The sequence below is a fragment of the Apodemus sylvaticus genome, chromosome 7, assembly GCF_947179515.1.
Source record: "Apodemus sylvaticus chromosome 7, mApoSyl1.1, whole genome shotgun sequence".
NCBI classification, from domain to species: domain Eukaryota; kingdom Metazoa; phylum Chordata; class Mammalia; order Rodentia; family Muridae; genus Apodemus; species Apodemus sylvaticus.
In genome coordinates this window covers 83,303,689-83,327,319 of record NC_067478.1, presented here as the reverse complement: position 1 = coordinate 83,327,319, position 23,631 = coordinate 83,303,689, and the positions used below count along the sequence as shown (strand labels likewise).

The following is a 23,631-nucleotide window of genomic DNA, read 5'->3' as shown; positions in this document are numbered from 1 at the left end:
AGGAGTTTATGGGGAAGAGTCAAGGCTATGGCAGTCCGACAGAGAAGAGCCGCGAGGGGTGTTTAGAGGTCGGAACCGAGATGGTCTTTATAGAGGACGCCATGAAAGACGAGGACCCTCTGGCGGAGGGGGTCCTGTGGCGGAGACACGAGGACTCGGGGCGCCGGAACTCCTACAGCCCGCACGGGCCTGTGGCAGAAGCCGTCGACGGGCGTCGGCTGAGCGCCCGGAGCTCGGTCCGCTGGTCAAGAGGCCTCAGGCCCAGCCGCTGATTGGCTGCGGCGCCGGGCGGAAGTGATGTTGCTGTCAGTGGCGCCTCCGGCTCCCGGGAAGCAGAGTTTCCGCAGGGTGGGGGCTGCGGCGGCGGGGGCAGCAGCAGCAACAGTAGCAACGGAGGCTGAGGGTGAGTTACGGAATAGATGTAGGGGACTGGACCTCGGATACACGAGTGGCCATGGACTAGGGCTGGTCAGGATCTGCGGAGGAGGTGCTTCGCTGAGGGCACCTTGGGTCCTGTCGTGGGCGACCCCAGTGGGACCCGGCCTCCTGGTCGTAGGTTCCGGACCACATTGGTCCCAATGAGAGAGGCGCATTGCATGAAGTAGCCGAGTCCGCGGGACCATGGGGACATCAGTAAACTAACTCTTTGTACAGACCCAGGTTCCTGGGAGTGGGGAGAAGGGGCTTGAAGGACGGTGGCTTAAGAGCAGAATCTTGAACTGGAAAGGTTCTCTTCGACCTTAGTTGAGGGAGATGGAAGTCTCTTTTCAGACAGTGCTTTAAGATTTCCTGCTCAGAAGCCTGAGAATAAGTGCTGCTGTGCCCTGGGCGACAGAGAAAAAGCTCGGTTTCTCTTCGAGAAATCTCTGTTGGAACCTACAGAGACTGTAGGCACCTGCCTGGGTGGATGACTGCTATCAAACCAGACTCTGGATTTACTTACAAGCAGACTAGGGAAGACACCTGGGCATCTTGGGACAAATCGAAGCAGCCCAGGGGCAGGAAGAATGTAAGAGGAAATATGCCAGGGAACTTAAGGGCATGGTGGCCCACACCTATAATAACAGCAATAAAGGGGTGGAAGCAAGACAATCTCGAGTTTTCAGCCAAGCTTTATTATATAAAGAAAGCTTGCTTAAGCCGGGTGTTGGTGGCACACCTTTATTATCCCAGCACTCTGGAAGCGGAAGCAGGCTGGTATCTTGAGGCTGGTATCTAGGCCAGACTGGTATGCAGAGTGAGTGAGAGAGTGAGGTCCAAGGAGTCTTGGGCAAAACAGTCTTTTCCAGAATGTTTTAAGTCGGCATCATTCGAGCTTACATCTGGATACCAAGACTACTCCAGGGTGGGTTCAGTAGACCCTAGTGAGTTTTAAAGTTCAGGACCCCACATGTGCCTCGCTCCTGCCCACACAGTTGCTTGATAGTTCTTTTTTCCTTTGGGTGGTTGAAGACCGGGCTAAAGCCTGTGCTCTCACTGAAAACCCAAGTTGGTGAAACAGGGACAACTCCTTAGTTGCCAATCATTTCCTTTCTCCCAGTTATCCACATGCATTTATACCAGTTTTCTACCTGGCCTCTACCTGATTTTCCTAACTGGACTGGGGGGGGGGGGGGCAGGATTTCCTGGTAATGGGAGATGCTAACAGTTAGGTCTTGCTAATAAGCCTTTAAAGAAGCAAACAAGAGCCAGGCGATGGTGGCACACACATGTAATCCCAGCACTCTGGGAGGCAGAGGCAGGCGGATTTCTAAGTTCAAGGCCAGCCTGGTCTACAAAGTGAGTTCCAGGACAACCAGGGCTATACAGAGAAACCCTGTCTCGAAAAAAACCAAAAATAAAAAAAAGAAGAAGAAGAAGAAGCAAACAAGAAGTGAATGATATAAAATAGGTCAGGAAGTGGGGTATCTGGTTCTGTATGGTGACCATCAGGTGTGGCCCTGTTGTGATAGATGTCTTCTAGTCTGTGACCTGTTTTAGATCCCTGGAAATGATACCTAACACTGGTCACTGGTTAGGCCTAGCCTCACTGTAACTTCTGCTTTGCTGGCTTTGGTGGTTCACCTTTTTGTTGTTGTTGTTCCTGTACTTGGGGCCCACAGGTCTGCAGCTCTGTTCCCAGTCGACGCTGCCCACGGTAAAGGTGACATCTCCCTCCAGTTTCACAAAATGAGTGTGGTATGGTTACCCAGGCCAGGACCTAAACTTCACAGAGAGCCCAGGTAGGAATGGTCCACAGTGGGAGGCAGAAGTGCACTGGGAAAAATACTTATGTAGTCTTTAAGTAAGGGGGAGATAGAGCTTGGTGTGATGGCTCATGCCTATAATCCCAGGTAGACACAGGTGGATCTCTCTGAATTTGAGGCCAGCCTGATTGTCTATATAGTGAGTTCCAGGACAGCCAGAGCTACATAGTGAGATTGTGTGTGTGTGTGGGGGGGGGGCTTTGTTGTTGTTATTGTTGCTGTTGTTTAAAAAGAAGAAAAAGAAGGAAGTGGGGTTCTGATGCTGTCAGTCATGGGAGTGATATACTTTACCTGAATGAGCAGCCTGAAGCCTGCAAGCACCTAGATGATGCCAGGCTATTGGGGCACCAAGGGATGGGCCATTGTGCCATAGGAGTCATCCACTGGGGTTAGCCTTGGCTCATGCTCTACCTGGGGGTTAACGTTTTGCTTAGGGACAGATGTAATTGGTAGGGAGGGAAAGAGACTATGACTATCAAGTGACTAATCACTTGAAAGAGGTCTGTTGGGCTTCCCAAGGAAACACACTGACAGACCACAGTCACTCTCTGAATTTCCTATAGTTACTGGCTCCTTTTTTTTCCTAATTTTTTTCCCATTTGTTTGCAGCCTGCTGTTCTGATGCCGAAAGAGAGGCAGAAAATCCCACACTTGGATGCCCACCTGGGCCTGCCCATCTGCCTCTGGCTGGAATTAGCCATCTTCTTTCTGGTTCCCCAGGTCATGGGCCTGTCGGAGGAAGGTGGGCTTGACATCTTGGGTGCAGGGGCCCTAAGCTGGGCTGTGCATCTGGACAGCCTAGAAGGTGAGAGGAAGGAAGAGAGTCTGACGCAACAGGCAGATGCTGTGGCCCAGGCGGCAGGGCTGGTGAATGCTGGGCGCATTGGAGAACTCCAGGGGCACTACCTCTTTGTCCAGCCAGCTGGGCACAGGCAGGCCATGGAAGTGGAGGCCATGCGGCAGCAGGCAGAGGCTGTGTTAGCCAGGCACGAAGCTGTGCGCTGGCACTCAGAGCAGAGGCTGCTGAAGAGGGCCAAGCGCAGCATCCACTTCAATGATCCCAAGTATCCTCAACAGTGGCACCTGGTAAGTACAGCCTCAGATAGACAGGGCCTGCTCTAGTGTGCTTCTGACTGAGGCCTTCCCCCACTGCCCTGCACTTTTACTGAAGGGGCCATGTCTGTGGACTGGGAATGTAATTTGCTCTTAGCCCACACCTTCCCTGTCTGCCGTGAAAAGCAAGGCAGTGCTGAGGGTGCATGCACTCACTGTAGCTGGTCTACCTGCACTCCTGTTCTAGCCTTCCACTTTCTAGCATGCTCCTTTGGCAGATCTGCTCCACCTCTGTGCCCCACCTGTAAAATGGAGGTTGTAGCAGTACATACTTCATGGAGTAACCGTTAAAACAAATAAGTGTATGTGAGCATTTAGAAAAGTATCTTACTCATGGTGGACACTGTTATGTATAGGCTGATTGCTAACTTTTCTGCATAGTAATTAGTATTTAGCCCTGGCCACCACTTTGCCCTTGAGTTGCCCACAAGTGAGACCAAAAGTCGCTCAGAGGACAGGACTCTCAGGTGCCCATCTGGGCTCTGTCCCCACTAACCTGTTGGTCTGTAGCCTCTGTTTGTCTCTTTGATAGAAGCTAAGGGAAGAGGTAGCTTTAACTTGTCTCTCTGGGCTGAGCTGTATGTCTGTTGGCTTCTATCTTCTACAGAATAATCGGCGGAGCCCAGGAAGAGACATCAACGTGACAGGTGTGTGGGAGCGAAATGTAACTGGGCTTGGGGTGACGGTGGTGGTGGTGGACGACGGAGTGGAGCACACCGTCCAGGACATCGCACCTAACTACGTGAGTGGCCTGGTGTGAGTGAGCCTTTGCTGCCACCTGGCTCCTTCCCTTTTGTTCCCTTTCCTAGAAGGCACTGAGCCAAAGCAGACAGCCTGGGAGGGGATAGTGTTGTTTCCTTTCTCAGGCAGCTTTCCAAACTCACAGTTAAAGCCCAGAAGTTGGCTTTAGTCTATAGCAATATTTCCTGCATCCTATTGTAGCTGCTTGCCTGGGAAGGGAGCAGGGAATGGCCCTATAGGCAACTACTTTCTGTTTAGAGATTCTGAAAACATCTGGTGAAGGTGTGACCTTTAGAAAGTATAAAACCACTGGGCGGTGGTGGCACATGCCTGTAATCCCAGCACTCTGGGAGGCCGAGGCAGGCAGATTTCTGAGTTGGAGGCCAGCCTGGTCTACAGAGTGAGTTCCAGGACAACCAGGGCTATACAGAGAAACCCTGTCTCGAAAAAACCAAATCAAAAAAAACAAAAAAAACAAAAAAAACAAAAAAAGAAAGTATGAAATCTTATATCCTGGGTTTCTCCCAAGCACTGGGCATAGAGTCCTATACCAGGCAAGAGAGAAATTTAATTAAAATAAAACAAAACAAATAATCCTAGCCCTTCTCAGTTTTTCCCCAGTGTCCTTGACTCATATCTTATTACCCTTGTTTGCTCAAGGCAATGGATTTGCTACCCGATTTAGGAGTGGAAACTCCCAGTTCCTGTTCTCCCTGATGTTTAGGAACTGACTCCTTCACACCAGTAAGTAACTATTTGTTGACCCGTCTATGTTTCAGAGCCCAGAGGGAAGCTATGATCTCAACTCTAATGACCCAGATCCTATGCCCCACCCTGATGAGGAGAATGGTAACCATCATGGGACCCGGTGTGCAGGAGAAATTGCAGCTGTGCCCAACAACAGTTTCTGTGCAGTAGGCGTGGCCTACGGGAGCAGAATAGCAGGTAACTCGTGCTTCCCCTTTCCTTGGGAAGCTCCTGGGCACAGTGGTCATTCTCTACCTTCTCCATTCTGAAATTCCTTTTTCATACTGTCAATGTTTGTAGCCTAAAGTAAGGAGTGAGAGCGTAGCAAGTTAACTCATTGACTTTTCAGGGCTGTGGTATTTCAAATGGCCTTTTAGCAACAGTGTTTATTGTATAGTATAAAACAGGTAAATGCAAATGCTCATACTGTGGGCTATAGGTCCCAAGCTGCACCTGCTCATGTCTCTTTCCTGTTTCTGATCCTGTCTCTGCTCACCACTGACCCACATCACTGACACCTCCTTTGAGTTGACTGTGCTCTGCTGCTGTTTTCATATTTTATCAAGTGCCTCCTCATGGTTTGCCTTCCACAACTCCACATCTGTGGGGCGGCTCTCCAGTCCCACCTCTCCAGTCCCTGCTCTCCGCTCTCTTGATAGAGCTTAGTTGTATAAGGGGAAGTTATAAGCTCCCTCATCTCCCAGCCTTGTGGGACCAGGGGAAAGGATGAACACTCCTGAATCCTGGGAACCTGTAGCCTCAACAGGCAAGCTGTTACCCTGTTGTCCAGCAGGGGGCCTCAGCACTCTGCAAATCTCCATTTGTTTTACCTTATCACCACAATGTGACCCACTCCATTTTAGAGAAAGAACTTGAGCATCACTTGGGTAGCAAAGGGAGTGGATGCTATTTACTTCACTTCTCTATTGTGTCAGTCACTAAGCTAGGTGTTCCACAGGAAATGTCAAGCTACGGGGAATTCTAACCCAGTGCTTCCCACCTCACAGGATCGTTAGATCTGAGGTTAAGCATGATAGTAATAGACATTTGAAAGCTAGGCATGGTGGGACATAATCCCAGATAGGAGCAGGAGGATCAGGGATTCAAGATCGTCTTCTGTTGTGTAGTAAGTTTAAGACAAGCCTGTACTGGCTAAAACTCTATCTTTAAAAAAAAAAAAAAAAAGGCAGGCTGTAGTGGCATATGCTTTTAATCCCAGCACTCAGGAAACAGAAACAGGCAGATCTCTTGAGTTCAAGGCTAGCCTGGTCTATAAAGTGAGTTTTAGAAGAACCAGGACTACACAGAGAAACTTTGTCCCAAAAAAACAAACAAAAAACCATTTTTTCAAACTAATAATACTTGTATATGGTATAAAAATCCAAAGTATACACATAAAGTGCTTGTCATGCAAGCATGAAGATCCAAGTTCAATTCCTGGCACCCATGTAGAAAGCTAGAAATGCTGGGATTTTCTTGTAATCCTAGCACTGAGAATACAGAGACAGATGAATCCCTGCGACTCACTGGCCTGCCAGCCTAACTTAGTTGGGTCCCTGGGTCCCAGTGAGAGGCCTTGTGTCAAAGACAAGGGTTCTGAAAAATGCTATCCAAAATAGACGATTTTTTTGCTACCAAACACACTCGAGGACACATATGCATATGTACACTAATGTATTCACACACTATATATGTAGCTACGAAACATCTGCACACTTAAAGTGCAAAAGAACATACAGATCTTCCACACATACCACCCTACCACCTGGCAACCTATTTGGGGAATGTGTACTATTTCTAGTTTCTTATGGGACCAGTATCAGTGAGGAGCTGGTGTAACTTCAATACCTAGGTATCCGGGTGCTGGATGGACCACTCACTGACAGTATGGAGGCTGTGGCATTCAACAAGCACTATCAGATCAATGACATCTACAGCTGCAGGTAAGGAGAGGAGAGCTGCAGGTGAGGAGGGGAGTGGCTCGAGTCTCGGGGACAGATCTTTTAAAAAAAAAAAAAAGCATAGCAAAACAGGCTGCTTCTAGCCTGGCAGGGGTTCCTTGTTAGACTCAGCTAATAAGGCCATTTTTCCTCATGCTCAGTCTTAAACTTGACACAAAAAGAGTGTTCCAACATGCCTGCATTTGTTGTGTAAACTCATAATGCTCTTAGAAGAAAGTGCACTGAGTTCAGTGCCCTCTGCAGAGATACACTTGAAGCTTCAGGCTGTTGGCTGAGGAGCTGGATAGGAAGAGTGTTGGGTGGATGGTGTCCGTCATATTGATGGAGCTTGTTCTTCATAACCAGCACATTTCTTAAACTCTCTTTAATCTATTGTTATTGGGGGAGGAGGGGTATCAGTGCCGTGATCAGAGGGCAAGCTTGTGCAGTTTCTCCTACCTTTATATGGGCCCCTGGCATCAGTCAGTCACTTGGCTTTCATAGCATGCACCTTTACCTCTTGAGGCATCTCACAGGTCCTGCTCACCTTGAGAACCAAGAACTTGTCCTGCATGTCACCACATACTTTTAATCTAAGCACTCAAAAGGCAAGTGGCAGATCTCTAAATTCAAGGCCAGCCTAGTCTACATGAGTTCCAGGAAGCCAGAGCTACACAGAGATGCTTGTCTCAGTGACAACAAAAACCGTGGAGCTAGAGGTGATGACTTGGTGGCTGAGAGTGCTTGATGCTCTTACAGAGACCTGGTTTCAGTTCCCAGTAACCACATGATGGCTTACAACCTTCTTTCACTCCGGTTTGAGAGAATTTGAAACATGACCTCTTGGGGCCCTCCACACATGTTGAACTTGTACATTCATTCAGGCAAAACACTCAGACACGCCGGGCTTGGAGGCGCATGCCTGTAATCCCAGCACTTGGGAGGCAGAGGCAGGCGGATTTCTGAGTTTGAGGCCAGCCTGGTCTACAGAGTGAGTTCCAGGACAGCCAGGGCTACGCAGAGAAACCCTGTCTTGAAAAAACCAAATCCAAAAAAACAAAAAAAACAAAAAAAACAAAAACAAAAAAAAACAAAAACAAAAAAAAAAAAACCACTCAGACACATAAAATAAATTTTAATAAAATAAAAGATCCAAAAGCTTATGCAAACTGAACAGCTTTTATCAAGCCTAGTAGTAGCTCCGTAAATCACAGGGTGGCCCTGTCCCTGTTCCACTATGTATCTTCTGTTTCCCTGGGACCTGAGTAAGGACAGGTAAGATAAAGTCCTTCTTAATTGGGATATTTCCAAATAAAGAAGAGCCCTAGCATATACTTCCATGTTCCCCTTTGGAAGAAAACAGACTCTTTGATACCCTGTGTCTTTTAATCGTGGGGTTCTTTGGAAGAAGAGTCAAAGCTGCAGGCAGGAGAGTGGCTCAGTAAGACAGGGAGATCCTAGCTGAGTAGCTCCAACTTGGTTCTGTTCTTCCCTTTGCGTATCTCAACAGCTGGGGCCCAGATGATGATGGGAAGACAGTGGATGGTCCTCATCAGCTTGGAAAGGTAATGGGGAGCATAAGGACTGGAAAGCCTTTGGGACCCTCTTTATTTGGTTTTAGAAGAACCATCAATCAAACCCTCTGCCCATCCCACCTTCGTTATAGTGCCCAACTTACCACTTAGCATAGCTGTGCCATCCATCCTGTCAAGAAAGATTGTGTGCCTCACTCGGAATGGGGCCCTGTGGGACCCTGGTGCTCAGAGAAGGGATGGAATAACTTCCAGCTTGTTTCGCTAGGATCTCATTCTGGGTTTCTATTCCTCACCCTACCCGCTCAGTTAGCTGATAAGTAGACTGTGTCTGTCAAAGACTATTCTTTTTTTCTTTCAATTTATTGATTTTTTTAAGTGCAGTGGTATTTTCCCTGCATGTATATCTATGAGAAGGTATCAGATCCTCTAGGACTGGAGTTACAGACAGTTGTGAGCTGTCATGTGGGTTCTGAGAAATGAATCTGTGCCTTCTGAAGAACAGCCAGTAGTTCTTCAGCCCTCCAGCCCAAACACTGTTAACTCTCCCCACTTCACATGTGTGTGTAAATCACTTTCCCCCTTGCCCAGGGCCTCTCTCCTGTTCTTTTCTTTCTAGAAGTAGGAGAAGAAGGATGGCTGGTTCACTGGGTACAGGTTTTTCTATTAGCTGCTTGACTAACAGCCTGACATTTTTTGTTCTTCAGGCTGCCTTACAACATGGAGTGATGGCTGGTCGCCAAGGCTTTGGAAGTATCTTTGTGGTTGCCAGTGGTAATGGAGGCCAGCACAATGACAACTGCAACTATGATGGCTATGCCAACTCCATCTACACTGTCACCATAGGTAGTGGTCTAGAGACTCCTTGGGCATGGAGTCACTGGGTGTGTTTGTATATCACCTCTTTCTGTGTATCTCAGTGTGTGATCAGGATCATCTCTTGAGGATCAGATAGTACTAGCCAAGCTCTTGAAGCTCTCAGGTTTTCTCTGGGGCATGTTCAACCATTTCCTAGAAATCACCCACCTGTCTTCACTACCATTATGACAGGTTTGAGCTCCACTTTGGTCTCTTTCCATGGCCACTGGCTTGAAGCTGCCTCTGGCTTCCCTTTCACCTGAATTAAGAAATTCTGTCTTGCACTCCCAATTATAAAGTTTATCTTTTCAGTTTTTATTATTATTTGTTTACTTGACATCCCACCTGACTATAGGCTTTTTGACATCGCCTCATTTTGACTCCTTAGATTACAAGGAACTGTTCCCACCCCTCTCTACCACTGCATACTGCGTCCTTCCTACCCCTTCCAGGATGTGGCCTTTTCCACATGGCTCTACTACCTAGTATGTATGACTCACAGTAGACCTTAGTACATATTGAAAGCAAGTGACTAAGTACCGAGATGGAAGGCCCTTGCTTTTGCCTGACTCCTATGGAAAGAGTGGTGTAATGCAAGAATTCCCTCTGCCGTTTGAGGCTACCTGCCCACATATGGATGTGGTTATTCTAACTCGTCCCTTCATGATGAAGACAACTCTGGTATCTGGTATCAGGTGCTAGCTATAGGATCCACTTTTTTTTTTTTCTTCGATACAGGGTTTCTCTGTGTAGCCCTGACTGTCCTGGAACTCAATCTATAGACCAGGCTGGCCTCAAACTCAGAAATTCGCCTGCCTCGGCCTCCCAAGTGCTGGGATTAAAGGCATGCGTCACCACCGCCCAGCCTAGGATCCCCTTCTTATGTGAGCTCCTGTCTTGCTTTTCTGTGCCAGGAGCTGTGGATGAGGAGGGACGGATGCCTTTTTATGCAGAGGAGTGTGCCTCCATGCTGGCAGTCACCTTCAGTGGTGGAGACAAGATGCTGCGGAGCATTGTAAGCACTTCTGGGACCCTTCCCATGTGGTAATGGGGGCGGGGGTTCAAGACAAGGGCTTGGAACTCAGAATATGGATCAAAGCGGCCTTGAATTTCCTAGCATCTTCCTGCCTAGGCCTCCCATGTGTTGAGATTACAGATGAGATACACCGTACCTAGAAAAACAGTTGCTTTGTTTGTTTTTTGTTTAGGAGGGGTTTCACCTCATTCTTTGAGAAAGGGTCATATTACATAGACTGGCCTTCAATTCACTATGTAGCTTAGGATTCCCTGAATTCCTGATCTCCTGCATTAGTAGTTTTGATCGTAAACTTTTTAACTGGTTTGTAGGATATCTATGATAGAATTTGGGCTTTTACAACTTTCTGTGTGCTGTTCAGTCCTTTTATAAATACTGACTGACGTGTTTACCTTAGGAATAAAGGCAGTGCTTGTCTCGGGGATGCAAAGGACAGGAAGTTGGAACTGATCCTGTCCTTCCCTAGACCTCTGATTTAAGCCAAAGCCTGAGAGGCAATAGGGACTGGAGAGCTTCTGTAGTCCACACAATCCTTGAAGGACTCAGGGTCATCTGCTGGGCTCCACCTCAGCCTGGAGAAGCACAGCCTCTGGACCACAGTCCCAGAGTGCCCTGTGTGTCCCTGTTGCCACTAAGGGTGTCAAGTAAGAGTGGCATGCTGCAGCCAGAGCTGGGCAGAGCCAGATGCTTGTCAGTGTTTGCCCATGGCCAGTTGCGTTGTCCCTGAACTTGCTGGGAATTAAGTAGCTTCATCTTCTCTCAGGGTCAAATCCATCTTACAAAATGAACTTGTTATGTCAGTAAATGGCTTCTGGTCAACACAATGTTCCGAGGCTCTATGCCAGTTGACCCCCACCCCAGGGAGGAGAGAGAGGGATAGACTACAGTGAAAAGCAAAATGTTTGCAGGCGACCTGGGGCACTACTATCCTGTTAGAAGAAAAAGTGCCTGCTGCTTACCACCTGGCAGAATTCTGCGACCTCTCATCCTGTCCCCTGCAAGGGACTTCAGAAGGCTCTGTAGTGAAATTGTCACTGTTGCTCTACGCAGCCTAGCTTTGCCCCTCCCAACTCAACTCGGTTTCTCACCCTCACCCCACCTTCCATCTGAACTATAATTTGTCCAGATTTGTAAAGGGAGTTTATTCAGCCAAGTTCCCATCTTTGGAATGCCCTTGCCTTGGCAACCTCTTGTTGTGTGACCAGGCGGCTGCTTAGAGCTGCCTCTGGGGACAAGGGCCAGGGGAATAGGCTTCCCACCATCTGGCTTCTTGCCCAGGGAGCTTCCCTAGATTTTCCTAGTGCTGTGTGATGTTCTTGCCATTACGGGCAAGTTCGCAGACTTTGCATCTGTACTCTAGACTATTGCTGTGTGAGGCTGTTTCCTTAACAGGAAAAAATCAATCTGTTCCCTGGCACCACTCAGGCTTCCTCTCTGGCTGAGACTATAACGTGGAGTGTTTTTCCCTTTCTTTTGGGAGAGCACAGTGTCTGGGTGAAAATGACTTCTCTTGGTAGCTGCAGTAGCAGCTGGAATGGGGTGGGGTCGGGGAAGCAGTGGAGAAGGCAGCTCTTGGCAGAAGTTGGCACCCTGGTGTCTGTCCCAGGAGAAAAGTTTGAAAGAAAAATAAAATACTAGTCTGCACTGGCTTTGTGATGGGGAGAAGGTTTAACACGGCTTACCCAGCTAAACTTTTTGTACACTTTTGTTGATGGGGCATGACCTCAATGCCAGACAGATACTGTCTGTTCCCAGTTTTTATGTCTCATCAGAAGAGACTTGAGTAGGAGAGAGGAGGTCACAGAAACCCAACCAGAGCAGGAAAACGGCTTGTCCAGTAGCCAGTAGTGCATGGCAGACAGGCCATGAGATACTGACACTGCAGTAGGCTTCAAGGGAAGGCTGTAACAGTCTTAAGGAATGTGCACCCTGGGTTTCCACAGTTACTCTCCAGCTCCAGTCAGCGCTCTGTAGAGCTCTAGCCATTGCTCTGGCTAGCTGCATTATGAGCGTTGGGGTAGAGAGTTTAAGAATGAAATGATAAAATTAGAGGAACAAAAATTAAGAAACATAGGTGTACCCACATTCTCTCACATCCGCTGTCTCCTTTTCTTACAGCTGTTCCCCCAAGGTCACTCTTCAGTTTCCATCATCTAGGGATGGAGGGAGGGAGTAAGGGCCTCCTAGGCCTGGGCCTCTGTGCATGAGGAAAGTTAGAGGAGAGGCTGCCTGAGACTTGTTCAGGACTATCTCATTCCCTTCTTCCAGTGTCTAACCCCTCCCACTCCTTATTCCACTTTGCAGGTGACCACTGACTGGGACCTTCAGAAGGGTACTGGCTGCACTGAAGGCCACACAGGAACTTCAGCTGCAGCTCCTTTGGCAGCTGGCATGATAGCCCTCATGCTGCAGGTGCGGCCCTGCCTCACATGGCGAGATGTCCAGCACATCATTGTCTTCACAGCCACCCAGGTGAGAGCTGGCAACCGGCTAACAAGTACCCAGCCCAACCCACTCCATGGCTGAGCTGTCAGGAGACTCCAGACTCAAAACCTTTCAGATGCCTCGGTGGGATGTGTAAAGCATGGTTATGGAGTTCATCAGTATCATAGACCCCCAAGATGAACTGTGCCAAGGCACGCTCACTTAGGAGTTGGTCCTATTGAATCCCTCTAGGGAAGCAAGTCACTCTTGGGGTTTTGACTTTTTTTCTACCTTTTTTGAGGGAATCCATTCCTGCAGCCTCAGTGGGAGAAGAAAGTCAGGCAATGCTAGAGATTCACCAAGGCTTCTATTCTTTCAGTATGAAGATCATCATGCAGACTGGCTCACCAATGAAGCTGGCTTCAGCCACAGCCATCAACATGGTTTTGGCCTTCTCAACGCTTGGAGACTTGTCAATGCAGCCAAGGTGAACCAGGTGTTAGCCAGCAGGACACCCTGCATAGAGAGACTCAGGGAAGGTACCAATGCATTAAACTCGCCTGGCATTTTATTGGTACTTGACCACTTGAGCCCTTATCTGACTCATGGCCATCTTATCAGTGGAAAGTAAAAGTTCCCAAATTGTTAGTAAGGAGAACTCAGTTGAACTCTGGGCCTTTCAGTGCTTCTGGTTTCCTTCCCTTCAGACCATGGCTGTTTCCTCTGAGTCCTTAACTTGTTGTTCTCTGGAACACTTGGGGTACAAAGGGAACCTCAAGTAAAAGTATGATGACAGAAAAGCTAGAGGATTAGCCCTTAGCTTACCAAGTCTCCGTGTGTGTAAGATTACAGTAAGTTTGGTTTGTTAATCACTCTCCATGCTTTTCTTTGAACAGATCTGGACATCTGTCCCTTACTTAGCCTCCTATGTCAGCCCCATGCTTAAAGAAAATAAGGCTGTTCCACGGTCCCCCCACTCTCTGGAGGTGCTATGGAATGGTAAGCCTTCAGCACAAGGGGTTAATGTTAGGTCCAAGGCTTGAGGCGGGTGATGGGGAAGCTAAGCTAAGTTCATCCTCCCTGCCCAGTTCTCCCCCTTCCTTCAGTAGCTGAGCTGTAGCCAAACCTGTGGAGTTTTTGACCATTTTAGGGTATGTTGCTGCTTCTGAGTTGGCAGGCCTCTGACTGCTTAACAAGGCCTTTCTCCTGAGCTCCTAGTAGTAAGGAGCTGTGAGCAGTGGCAGTGGGCTGGGTGGGGTGGGCTGAGGGAGCCTCAGCAGGTTGAAAGAAGGTCCTCTGACTTTCATGCTAAGATCTTGCCAAACAGCCCGATCCAGCCCAGCGGCCCCAGCATGAAGGACAGGAATGCATGGCTCTGTTCTTAATTTCCTCCAGAGAGCCAGATGCCATCTCTAAGGGGTGGGACAGAAGCACAAGTACAGGTCCTCTGGCTAGAGCTGCTGCTGTGCTATTGCTCTTTCCTCTCCGCTTGCCATCACAAGGTCTGTCTATGAGGGAGTGCAGAGCATCTTCTGACCCAAGGGATGAGGTGTATGTTAAATACAGGTAGAGACCAACCCTTCCAAGAGAGATGGGAAGCTGCATCCAGGCGTTTTGTGCAGCCACCCTTTGCCTACATTGTTTTTATTGTTTTGGTGCTTGTGAAAACAGCTGGATGCCTCATGCATACTAAGCACACATACTCTAAACTAACTACACCCAGCTTCTCTATACGCACATTTCTCAGTTATTCCTACCCTTAATCCCATGGGCCAATTTTTTTACCCTTGAGAAATTTTGACAACCAAAGTTATTTGCTACTTTTTGTGAATACTGAGGTATATTTGCTCCGTGCTGATATCAGAACTCTATTATTATTTTTCCTGTGCCCCTTGTAAGTGATCAGAGACTGGTGTCTAGAAGAATGACCAAATGAGGGACCTTGAATGGGAGGATAGGGCAGCCTTTCTTCATGGACACTTCCCTCCCTAAGCATATCCCACTCCTGTCAGTTCCCCTGTGCATGGAAGGAGACAAGGCCTAGGGAACATATTTTTCCATGAACAGCATGCTGTCATAGGAAGGGCAGAAAACATACCCAGGAATGTGGTTCTGGGAAGCCCCTGGCCTTTACACACTGTCTTGGGGATTGTGAGCCTTTTAACCTTTACTCTCTTCAGGGCTGTTTCCTCTCATTTCTGTCAGATGAGCAGGTGAACTTCTCAGGGTCAGAGACCTTCCCAGCATTGCTATCCTCTGCTTCCCATTATCCAGGGAATATGGCCCCTTAAAGTCTGATATATTCCATAGGTATTAGGCAACTGGCAATTGCCTGTTGGTCACTAGAAAGCATAAAAGAGAAGTGAAGAGAGCAGGATACAGGGGTGGGAGGTAAAGATCCAGGAGTCTGGCTGGCCATTAGTATATTAGTATATTCAGTATATTCAGCCCTCAATGGAAAGAAAGTGTGAGCCTGTAAGGCTGACTTGGTGATCGAAGAAATGATTCACATAGTACAGAACTGAGCAACACAGCCCCAGACAGTCTAGATGCCCCATCCCCTACAATGAATCCTAGATGGTCCAGACATCTCATCCCAGACAGCCACAATTGATCCAGACACACTGTAGACCTTACAGCACAGGTAGTCCAGACCCTATCCCCTAAAGCCAGTTATAGTCTTCAAGCAAGATCAAGCTGACTGTAGGTTGAAGACTGGAAACAAACTTTTTAAGAGACAGAGGGAAGCTGAGCATTGAAGACAACTCTCTGTAGTCCTAGCACTCAGGCATCAGAGGACAGGAAAATTGCTATAAGTATATCTTGGTTTGTGTAGTGAGTTCCAGGCCAGCCAGAACTGCAGAGGGAGGCTCTGTTTTTAAAAAGAGAGAAAGGAGGCAGGCAGAAGGAGCTGAGTATGCAGACAGTAACAGAAGAGATGCAATAACCTTAAAGGATCCAGAGCGTTGTTAGCCAGGACTTTCAGCTGTGATGGAGATGTCCAGTTGTGTGTAGCTATTGAGTCTACCAAACATTTCATTGGTAGCTAGTGTGACCAAGGAAGTGAACTTTTTTTTTCTTTTTTTCTAGACAGGTTTCTCTGTGTAGCCCTGGCTGCCTGGCTGTCCTGGAACTTGCCCTGTAGGCTAGACTAGCCTCAAACTCAAATCCACTTGCTTCTGCCTCCCAATTGCATTTAGTCATAGTGAATTTTTATTTTAACCATCTGCATGTTTTTAGTCAAGCATGTTGAGCAGAGTAACTCAAGAACAAAACAGGCTCGCATTTTTTCCCACTGAAAGTCAGTGAGGAGGAGAAGGCTCTCAGTGGATCCCTATCTGAAATCCCTATCAGGTGGAAAGAAAGTGGGCTTTGCTGGGAAGTTTCTTCACTGGAGAGTCTGTAAGGTTCCAGAACACTCCCTTGCACCTGAGCTTCGTGTACTGTCCAATATGCCAGCTGATCCTCTGCCACATGAAGGCCTGCTCTCCTTTCTGCCGTCCTCCCCAACTTCAGGCCAACATTGTTTCTCCTGCTCCTCTTCTGACTGAAGTCCCTACCTCCTTCAAGACTCTGTTTCTGTGTATGTTCTTCGCTTCCTTCCTCCCCTCCCACCACCTCGATTTCCTAACAGTAATTGAACCCAGGTTCTTCATGCTAGCAAATACTCTACTACTAAACTATATTCTCAACACATGCATGGTGCCTTTTTTTGGTCTCATCCAGTCCATCCTTCTGAACCTTCTTGCTGCACTGATCCTAGAGATAGGTTACTCTGCTACCTGTGATTCCCAATGCTCCATTGTCCTCTCTGGCTCCCTCCCTGCCCAAGGTTCCTGTTTTCTTTATGTTCTTGAAACTCTAAAACCATGAGTGTCTATTGAGCTGTATTCTATAGTTCATTGTCCCCCACCACCACCACCACAATCCTCCTCTTAAATCTTATTTTGATTCCCATGAAATAAATGGGAAGGCTAGATATTGTCATGGCTTACACTAGATTATAGAAACACACAAACAGAACTTGATGTCTTCTAGATAGAATATGAAAGCTTAAAAGAAAAAAATGCTGAAGACAATATAATAATATGTGATATATGAGGACAACCAGTTTCTTAGGGTTTCTGGTGCTGTTGAAACACCATGTCCAGAAGCAGTGTGTGAAAGAAAGGGTTTATTTTAGCTTGTAGATTGCAAGATTGCATTCTATCATGGAAGGAACTGAAGAGGCTATGGAGGAACTCTGAACTCGGGCTTGTTCTTCATGGCTTGTTGCTTGGCCTGGTTTCCTTTTTTTTTTTTTTTTTTTTGGTTTTCGAGACAGGGTTTCTCTGTATAGCCTTGACTGTCCTGGAACTCACTCTTTAGACCAGGCTGGCCTCGAACTCAGAAATCCACCTGCCTCTGCCTCCCAAGTGCTTGGATTAAAGGCATGCACCACCACTACCCAGCCCTGCCTGGTTTCTTATACAGTTCATGACTTCCTATACAGAGGTGGTACTGCCCCCTCCATGGGCTGAGCCCACCCATGTCAATCATCAATGAAGAAATCCATAGGCCAGTGTGGTAGGATCACTTTCTTAGTTGAGGCTCCCTCTTCCTAAATGACTCTAGTTTTTTTGTTTTTTTTTTTTTAAGATTTATTTATTTATTTAATTTATGTATATGAGTACACCATTGCTGTCTTCAGACATACCAGAAGATCCCATTACAGATGGTTTTGAGCCACCAGTAATTGCTGGGAATTGAACTCAGAACCTCTGGAAGAGCGGTCGGTGCTTTTAACTGTTGAGCCATCTCTCCAGCCCCCTATTTTATTTCAAGTTGACAAAAAACTCAACCAGCTGGTATTGAAAGTAGTTGTCCATTTTAGGCATTAAATTATTTAATTCTATTAGAAATAATAGTTTACCATCTGGGTCTCTGTCCACAGCACTTAAAAGTCTATGTAAGCCAGGCATGGTGGTAATATATGCCTTTAATACCAGCATTTGAGAGGCAAAGGCAGGAAGATCTCCGAGTTCCAGAACAGCCTGATCTAAACAGTAAGTTCCAGAATAGCAGGACTACATAGAGAGACCTTGCCTCAAACAAAACAAAACAAAACAAAAAGAATCAGGTGTAAGGATCGAGCAAGGTAGGTGTTATTGTGTGACTTTTATTTTCTTTTGTATTGTTTTGGGGTTTGTTTGTTTGTTTTAAGATTTAGCCAGGTAGTGGTGGCACACTCCAACACTCAGGAGACAGAAGCTATTGGATCTGAAGTTCCAGGACAGCCAGGGCTACAGAGGGAAACCCTGTCTCAAAAAAACAAAAAAAAAGTAAAGTTTTTCTTATCTTAGTTTCCCTTTCCCATATTTCTTAGCACTTCTGTGTCTTCCTTATCTGTAAAATTAAGATGTCACTCTTTGGGCTAGAAGGATGGCTCAGCAGTTAAGGGCACTGGCTGCTCTTCCAAAGGTCCTGAGTTTAATTCATAGCAACCACATGGTGACTCACAACCATCGGCAATGGAATCCAATGCCCTCTTATGGTGTGCAGGTATACATGCAGATACAGTACACATAGACATAAAAATTAAATCTCTCTTTTAAAGAGTTTATTTATTTTATGTATATTATCTGTATATTATTATGTATATTATGTAGCTGTCTTCAGACACACCAGTTGAGGGCATTGAATCCCATCACAGATGGTTATGAGCCATCATGTGGTTGCTGGGAATTGAACTCAGGACCTCTGGAAGAGCAGTCAGTGCTCTTAACCACTGAGCCATCTCTCCAGCCCCAGCCCCAAAATTAAATCTCTTTTTAAAAAAAAAATGGTGGGCCAGGCGGTGGTGGCGCACGCCTGTAATCCCAGCACTTGGGAGGCAGAGGCAGGCAGATTTCTGAGTTCGAGGCCAGCCTGGTCTACAAGTGAGTTCCAGGATGCCAGGGCTACACAGAGGAACCCTGTCTCGAAGAAAAAAAAAAATGGTGGGCTGGAGAGATGGCTCAGTGGTTAAGAACACTGGCTGCTTTTCCAGAGGAGGATCCAGGTTTAATTCTTAGCACCCACAGCAGCTCACAACTGTCCATAACTCCTTACATAGACATATATGTAGTCAAAACACCATTATATATAAAATAAATTAGTTTTTAAAAGATGTCGTTAAACTTTGTCTTATGTGTTGAAAAAAATTAATGCAAGAAAAGATTTATATCTTGCTGCAGTCTAATTTCTTGGTTCCTAGTTGAATCACCCCTCCCAAGCCCCCGCCAATCCTTTTATTCTGAAATATTTGTAGATTTGTAGAAATGTGCAAAATGATCAAGGAAATTTTATGTACCCCTTCCTTATTGTTAGTGTCATAAAATTATAATACGGTATCAAAGCCAAGTACTTGGTGTTGGCACAGTCCATAGAACATGATCAGTTTCACTAGTTTTGCATCTGTGTGTGTAGGTCTGTGATGTGTGTACTTGTGTAACCACTACCACAGTTAGGACCTGAAATGTGCTATCATAGGACCTGTTTAAGGCCACATGAACCCCTTTCACATCCCCAATGCCTGGGAAGTGTATGTAGTATAAATCCTCTTGAGATCAGCTTTTTCAGCTTTATAAATTACTATTGTATTGCCTCTCATACATGAAAACTGCCTGTTTACCTCTGTCCTTTTAGTGCCCTACCCCTTCAGAATGCCCTCTGCTGGTCTTTGTTGATTTCCTTACCCAGCACATCTCAGTGCTGTGTGCCTCAACTCATTGGCTATGCCCAGATCAAGTACAGTTTGTGTTTGCAAGTAAAGCTAGGGAATATGAATACTTATCTTTGTATTCTCTTCATCCTGTACAATGCCTGAGAGGTGGGAGGTGCACAAACACTGCATTCGATTTGCTAGAGTACATTTGAGCTACTGATGTTGTATGTGGCTTTGGAACATGTGTACCTTTGTATATATTGGGATGAAATGAGGGCATGCTTATAGGCCAGTTTCCAAGCTGCCTAGCCTGACTTCCTATAGTCAGCAGGACGGACCTGGAGATGTCGGGGCTGAAGACCTTGGAACATGTGGCAGTGACAGTCTCCATCACTCACCCACGCCGTGGCAGCTTAGAACTGAAACTGTTTTGTCCCAGTGGAATGATGTCTTTGATCGGCGCACCCCGCAGCATGGACTCGTATGTACACCTGTTCATGACTTCCCAACCTCTCTTCATAATAAGGGTCTTCTCAAGCAGATACTGAAGCTGTCCCGCTGATTGTCTTTAGCAGCTGGAAGCCATTGACCATGCTTTATTCAAGTGTCCGTAACATACTTGGCATTGTACTCTGCAGGCATTTTTCCTACTCTTGTGGAAAACTAAATGTAGTGCTGTGGTGGCTATAGTTCCCATACTGAGGAGGCTTGATAGGACAAGAGTATTGTGAGTTTGACACCAGCCTGGGCGCTCTAGCAAGACCCAGTTTCAAAAGCCAAGAGCCTAAGTTATAAGTTCAGTTGTAGACACTTATTCAGAATGTTGGTCTCAAAAAGAAAAAAGCAGAACATACATAAACCCCAGTAAGTGAGTTGCTTGGGTAGATGAGAAAAATGTTCAAGCCGGGCGGTGATGGCGCACGCCTTTAATCCCAGCACTCTGGGAGGCAGAGGCAGGCGGATTTCTGAGTTCGAGGCCAGCCTGGTCTACAAAGTGAGTTCCAGGACAGCCAGGGCTATACAGAGAAACCCTGTCTCGAAAAAACCAAATCCACAAAAACAAAAACAAAAAAGAAAGAAAAATATTCAAGACCAGTCAGAGCTTTATGGTTTGGCCTGTCTAAAAGAGAGAGAAAAGAAACTTAGATCCACAGGGTTTCCAGCCCTATGCTTTCACCATTGGCCTTTATACAAAGAACAAAATCTCATACCCTAAGCTTATGGTGCCTTTCATGTTTCTGGGCTGTTTCAGCGTCTGCGCTAGGCCATCCATGTGTTCTTTCCTTGTTCTTTCCCAGGGATCCTAACGGCTTCAGTGACTGGACCTTTTCCACTGTGCGGTGCTGGGGGGAAAGAGCAAGAGGCGTCTACAGACTGGTTATCAGGGATGTAGGTGAGCCCTCCTATCTTACAGTACCTTGTCCCCCTGAGTCTCACACTACCCACAGGAATTGTTCCATGGGTAGCAGGTAGCATTGCTGTTGGTGAAAATGGTATATGCCAATAAGTAGGTCCTCTCCTGAAAGTAGGCACTGTAAAACTGCTCATTTATACTGCCTCTATAATCCTTGGAGAAGTGACTGATCCATTTTTCCTCAGGATAGCAACAAAATTTCCTTGTTGAAACCACATTTCAAGCCCTTTCACATATAACCATCCTTCGGCCAGTCCTGATAGGCAGGTAAGGGCAGGACAAATTTTCACCGTTTGCTTTTTAGAAAAACTGAGGTTTTTAGCTTGAAGTGAGTTGTTTAGGATCCTGGTAGCAGTGAGGGTCACAATAGCCAAGAATATTTTATAACTGCAGTATCAACACGGTAGTCTGGACCAGCCTTCCCAGCTTCTATCAGGGTAGGCATTCACTTGAATGGCAGCTTTGGAGATTTTGTTTTGATAGAAGGACATGTTTTCCTTTGAAGAAAAAGTCCAGGTGAATCCCCAGAATATGGGAGGCAAAGGCAAAACACTGCTTTCCACTGCACTTCAACCTTTCTGTTCTGTCTCTAGGATGCCCTGCGAGGTCCTTCCCTTGGGATCTATGGGACACAAACTGGCAGACCATGTGGTCTGAATCCCCTTGGGTGGCTGGGTGGGCCAGGCTGTTGTTGTGCATGATCAACAGTACACAGCTTATGTCTACCCACTCACTGCCCTAGGGGATGAGCCGCTCCAGGTGGGCATCCTCCAGCAGTGGCAGCTGACCCTGTATGGCTCCGCGTGGAGTCCAGTAGACATCAAGGACAGACAAAGGTAGGTACATCCATCAGAGGAAAGAGAGATGGCTCTTGAGAAGTAGGGAAGCCAACCTCCTTCTGAATGCCAACTGTGCTTCAGGCTTAGGCCAGTGGACAGACTGGGAAACTCTTCCTCCTTGGGGCTCCCCTCACTCTCTTCAACTACAAGGTTGGGGTAGATGGTGTAAGTACCATGTTAGTAGTGTGTCCTTGTCTCTTTTCATCCTGTAGTCTCTTAGAAAGTGCTATGAGTGGAAAATACCTGCATGATGACTTCACTCTGCCTTGCCCACCTGGGCTGAAAATTCCTGAGGAGGATGGTTACACCATTACCCCTAACACACTCAAGGTACAGAGACCAAAACTCCGGCCATAGTTGACAGGACTGTCCTGGGGGATTTGTTCTTGGTATTACTCCAGATGAAGTGGGAAATGAGAGATTTGGAGGACATGAGTCCCTAGCATCACTGTTAGCATCCTCCTAGAGGATACCTGTATATAAGGAAAGTTAGGGCAGTGGTTGGGTTGGGAAACGTGGTTCCAGAAGACTGCCTGGGCTCATGTTTCTGGGCTAGACCTGTCACTAAACCACCAGTGCTTGGTTTTCCAGACCCTTGTGCTGGTGGGCTGCTTCAGTGTCTTCTGGACCATTTACTACATGCTAGAAGTGTGCCTGAACCAGAGGAACAAGGCGTCCACCCACGGCTGCAGGAAGGAGTGCTGCCCCTGGCCCCCACGAAGGCAAAACTCCAAGGATGTGGGGACAGCATTAGAATCAATGCCACTGTGCAGCAGCAAGGACCTGAATGGAGTAGATTCAGAGCATGGGGACTGCACAACTGCATCTAGCTTCCTGGCCCCAGAGCTGCTGCAGGAAGCTGACTGGAATCTGCCCCAGAACAGTAAGAGTGGCCTAGATTGTCCTCCACACCAACCCCCAGACCTACTACAGGAGAAGAGTGGACAGATCTGCTGACCCCAGAGCCCAGCATCCTCCATGTACAACAGGCTCTCCCTAAACTTGGTTATGAGGCTTTCAATCATGGATGCTCAGGAGAGAATGGTCCTGATAGTGACATCTGGGACCCAAAGCCCCTGAAGCATTCTCAGCCTCCTCAGGAGGGTGAGAGCCATCTTAATTAAGTGCAGTGGTAAAGGATTGGTGATCATGGCTCCTCTAGCTGAGCTTGGCTGAAAACCTTTGACAAGGGATTGGCACTGAGACAAGGCAGCCCTTGGTTTCATCTCTCTGGGGCTAGTCAGTGTCCTGGGCCATCAGGACCTCCACGCATTTATGAGTTATGTAGGTCCCTGTATACCTAGGAATGCTTTCAACAGAAGTGTCACTGTGTCGAGGGCCCAGAGAGGCTGGCAAGAGCCTGGACATGCCTACCCAGAAAGCAGCTGCCTTCATTACCCTTTTCTGTGCGTCTGTTCTGAAGCCAATTTAAACCTGCCCACATCTTCACTACCATTTGCCCTTCCTACTGAAGGAATGGTGACGTGTTTCCAGGAGAACTGGGAGGCACAGGATTCCCAGCGCCCTTGCTTTCTCATTGGGGAAGTTGGCCAGCTGGACTTCAGAGAGCTGAGACAGTGTTTTCAAGGATAGCCTGGGAGGGAGCCACTGCCCTGTCTTCCTCTGCAACATGCTCAGGGAAATGGCCTTCATTCAGAGGCCAGTTGTCTGCCTGACTTCCTCCCTCTTGGCCTTCTCCCCCTCCCGTCTTCTGAGCTAATTGTTAATATGAATTTTTTTAATGCTTAAGATTTGATTTTTACTTTTCAATGCAACATTTTGTTGAATTTTTTTCTGCACAGCTTTCCAAAATAAAAAGCAGAAGTATAAAAATCCAAACAATTCCACCACTCCCAGCTTTCTACCAACCCAGAGCTATGCAGATGGCAGGTCACTCTTCTTCCCCATAGCCTGCTACCTCTGAAGCTCTGAGCCTGTGGGGCCTGGGAAGTCATCCAGAAGACAGTGGCCAGGAACACGTGGGCCCTGCATACTCCCACCCTCAGGGTTCCTGGATTGATAACAGGAGTGACAAACCAAACTGCCAGCCAGGCCT

At 47.1% G+C, this 23,631-nt stretch overlaps 1 protein-coding gene across 1 annotated transcript; it reads left to right on the top strand.

Moving 5' to 3' along the window:
- Nucleotides 1-258: 258 nt before the first annotated feature.
- Nucleotides 259-23,539, top strand: Pcsk7 (proprotein convertase subtilisin/kexin type 7). The gene is made up of 17 exons (XM_052188435.1): nucleotides 259-403; nucleotides 2,103-2,222; nucleotides 2,856-3,332; nucleotides 3,967-4,101; nucleotides 4,880-5,045; nucleotides 6,700-6,790; nucleotides 8,298-8,352; nucleotides 9,027-9,165; nucleotides 10,092-10,192; nucleotides 12,518-12,685; nucleotides 13,017-13,124; nucleotides 13,534-13,636; nucleotides 19,647-19,803; nucleotides 20,621-20,715; nucleotides 21,479-21,572; nucleotides 21,788-21,905; nucleotides 22,167-23,539. The coding sequence occupies exons 3-17, from the start codon at nucleotides 2,868-2,870 to the stop codon at nucleotides 22,530-22,532; spliced, it is 2,361 nt and encodes a 786-aa protein (XP_052044395.1). The 5' UTR covers nucleotides 259-403; nucleotides 2,103-2,222; nucleotides 2,856-2,867; the 3' UTR covers nucleotides 22,533-23,539.
- Nucleotides 23,540-23,631: the final 92 nt, after the last annotated feature.

Excerpts from the sequence above, each read along its gene's own strand:
- Pcsk7 (XM_052188435.1), top strand. The coding sequence starts at position 2,868 with ATGCCGAAAGAGAGGCAGAAAATCCCACACTTGGATGCCCACCTGGGC. Across the intron at positions 3,333-3,966 it reads ATCCTCAACAGTGGCACCTG|AATAATCGGCGGAGCCCAGG; the intron begins GTAAGTACAGCC and ends TATCTTCTACAG. Across the intron at positions 12,686-13,016 it reads TTGTCTTCACAGCCACCCAG|TATGAAGATCATCATGCAGA; the intron begins GTGAGAGCTGGC and ends CTATTCTTTCAG.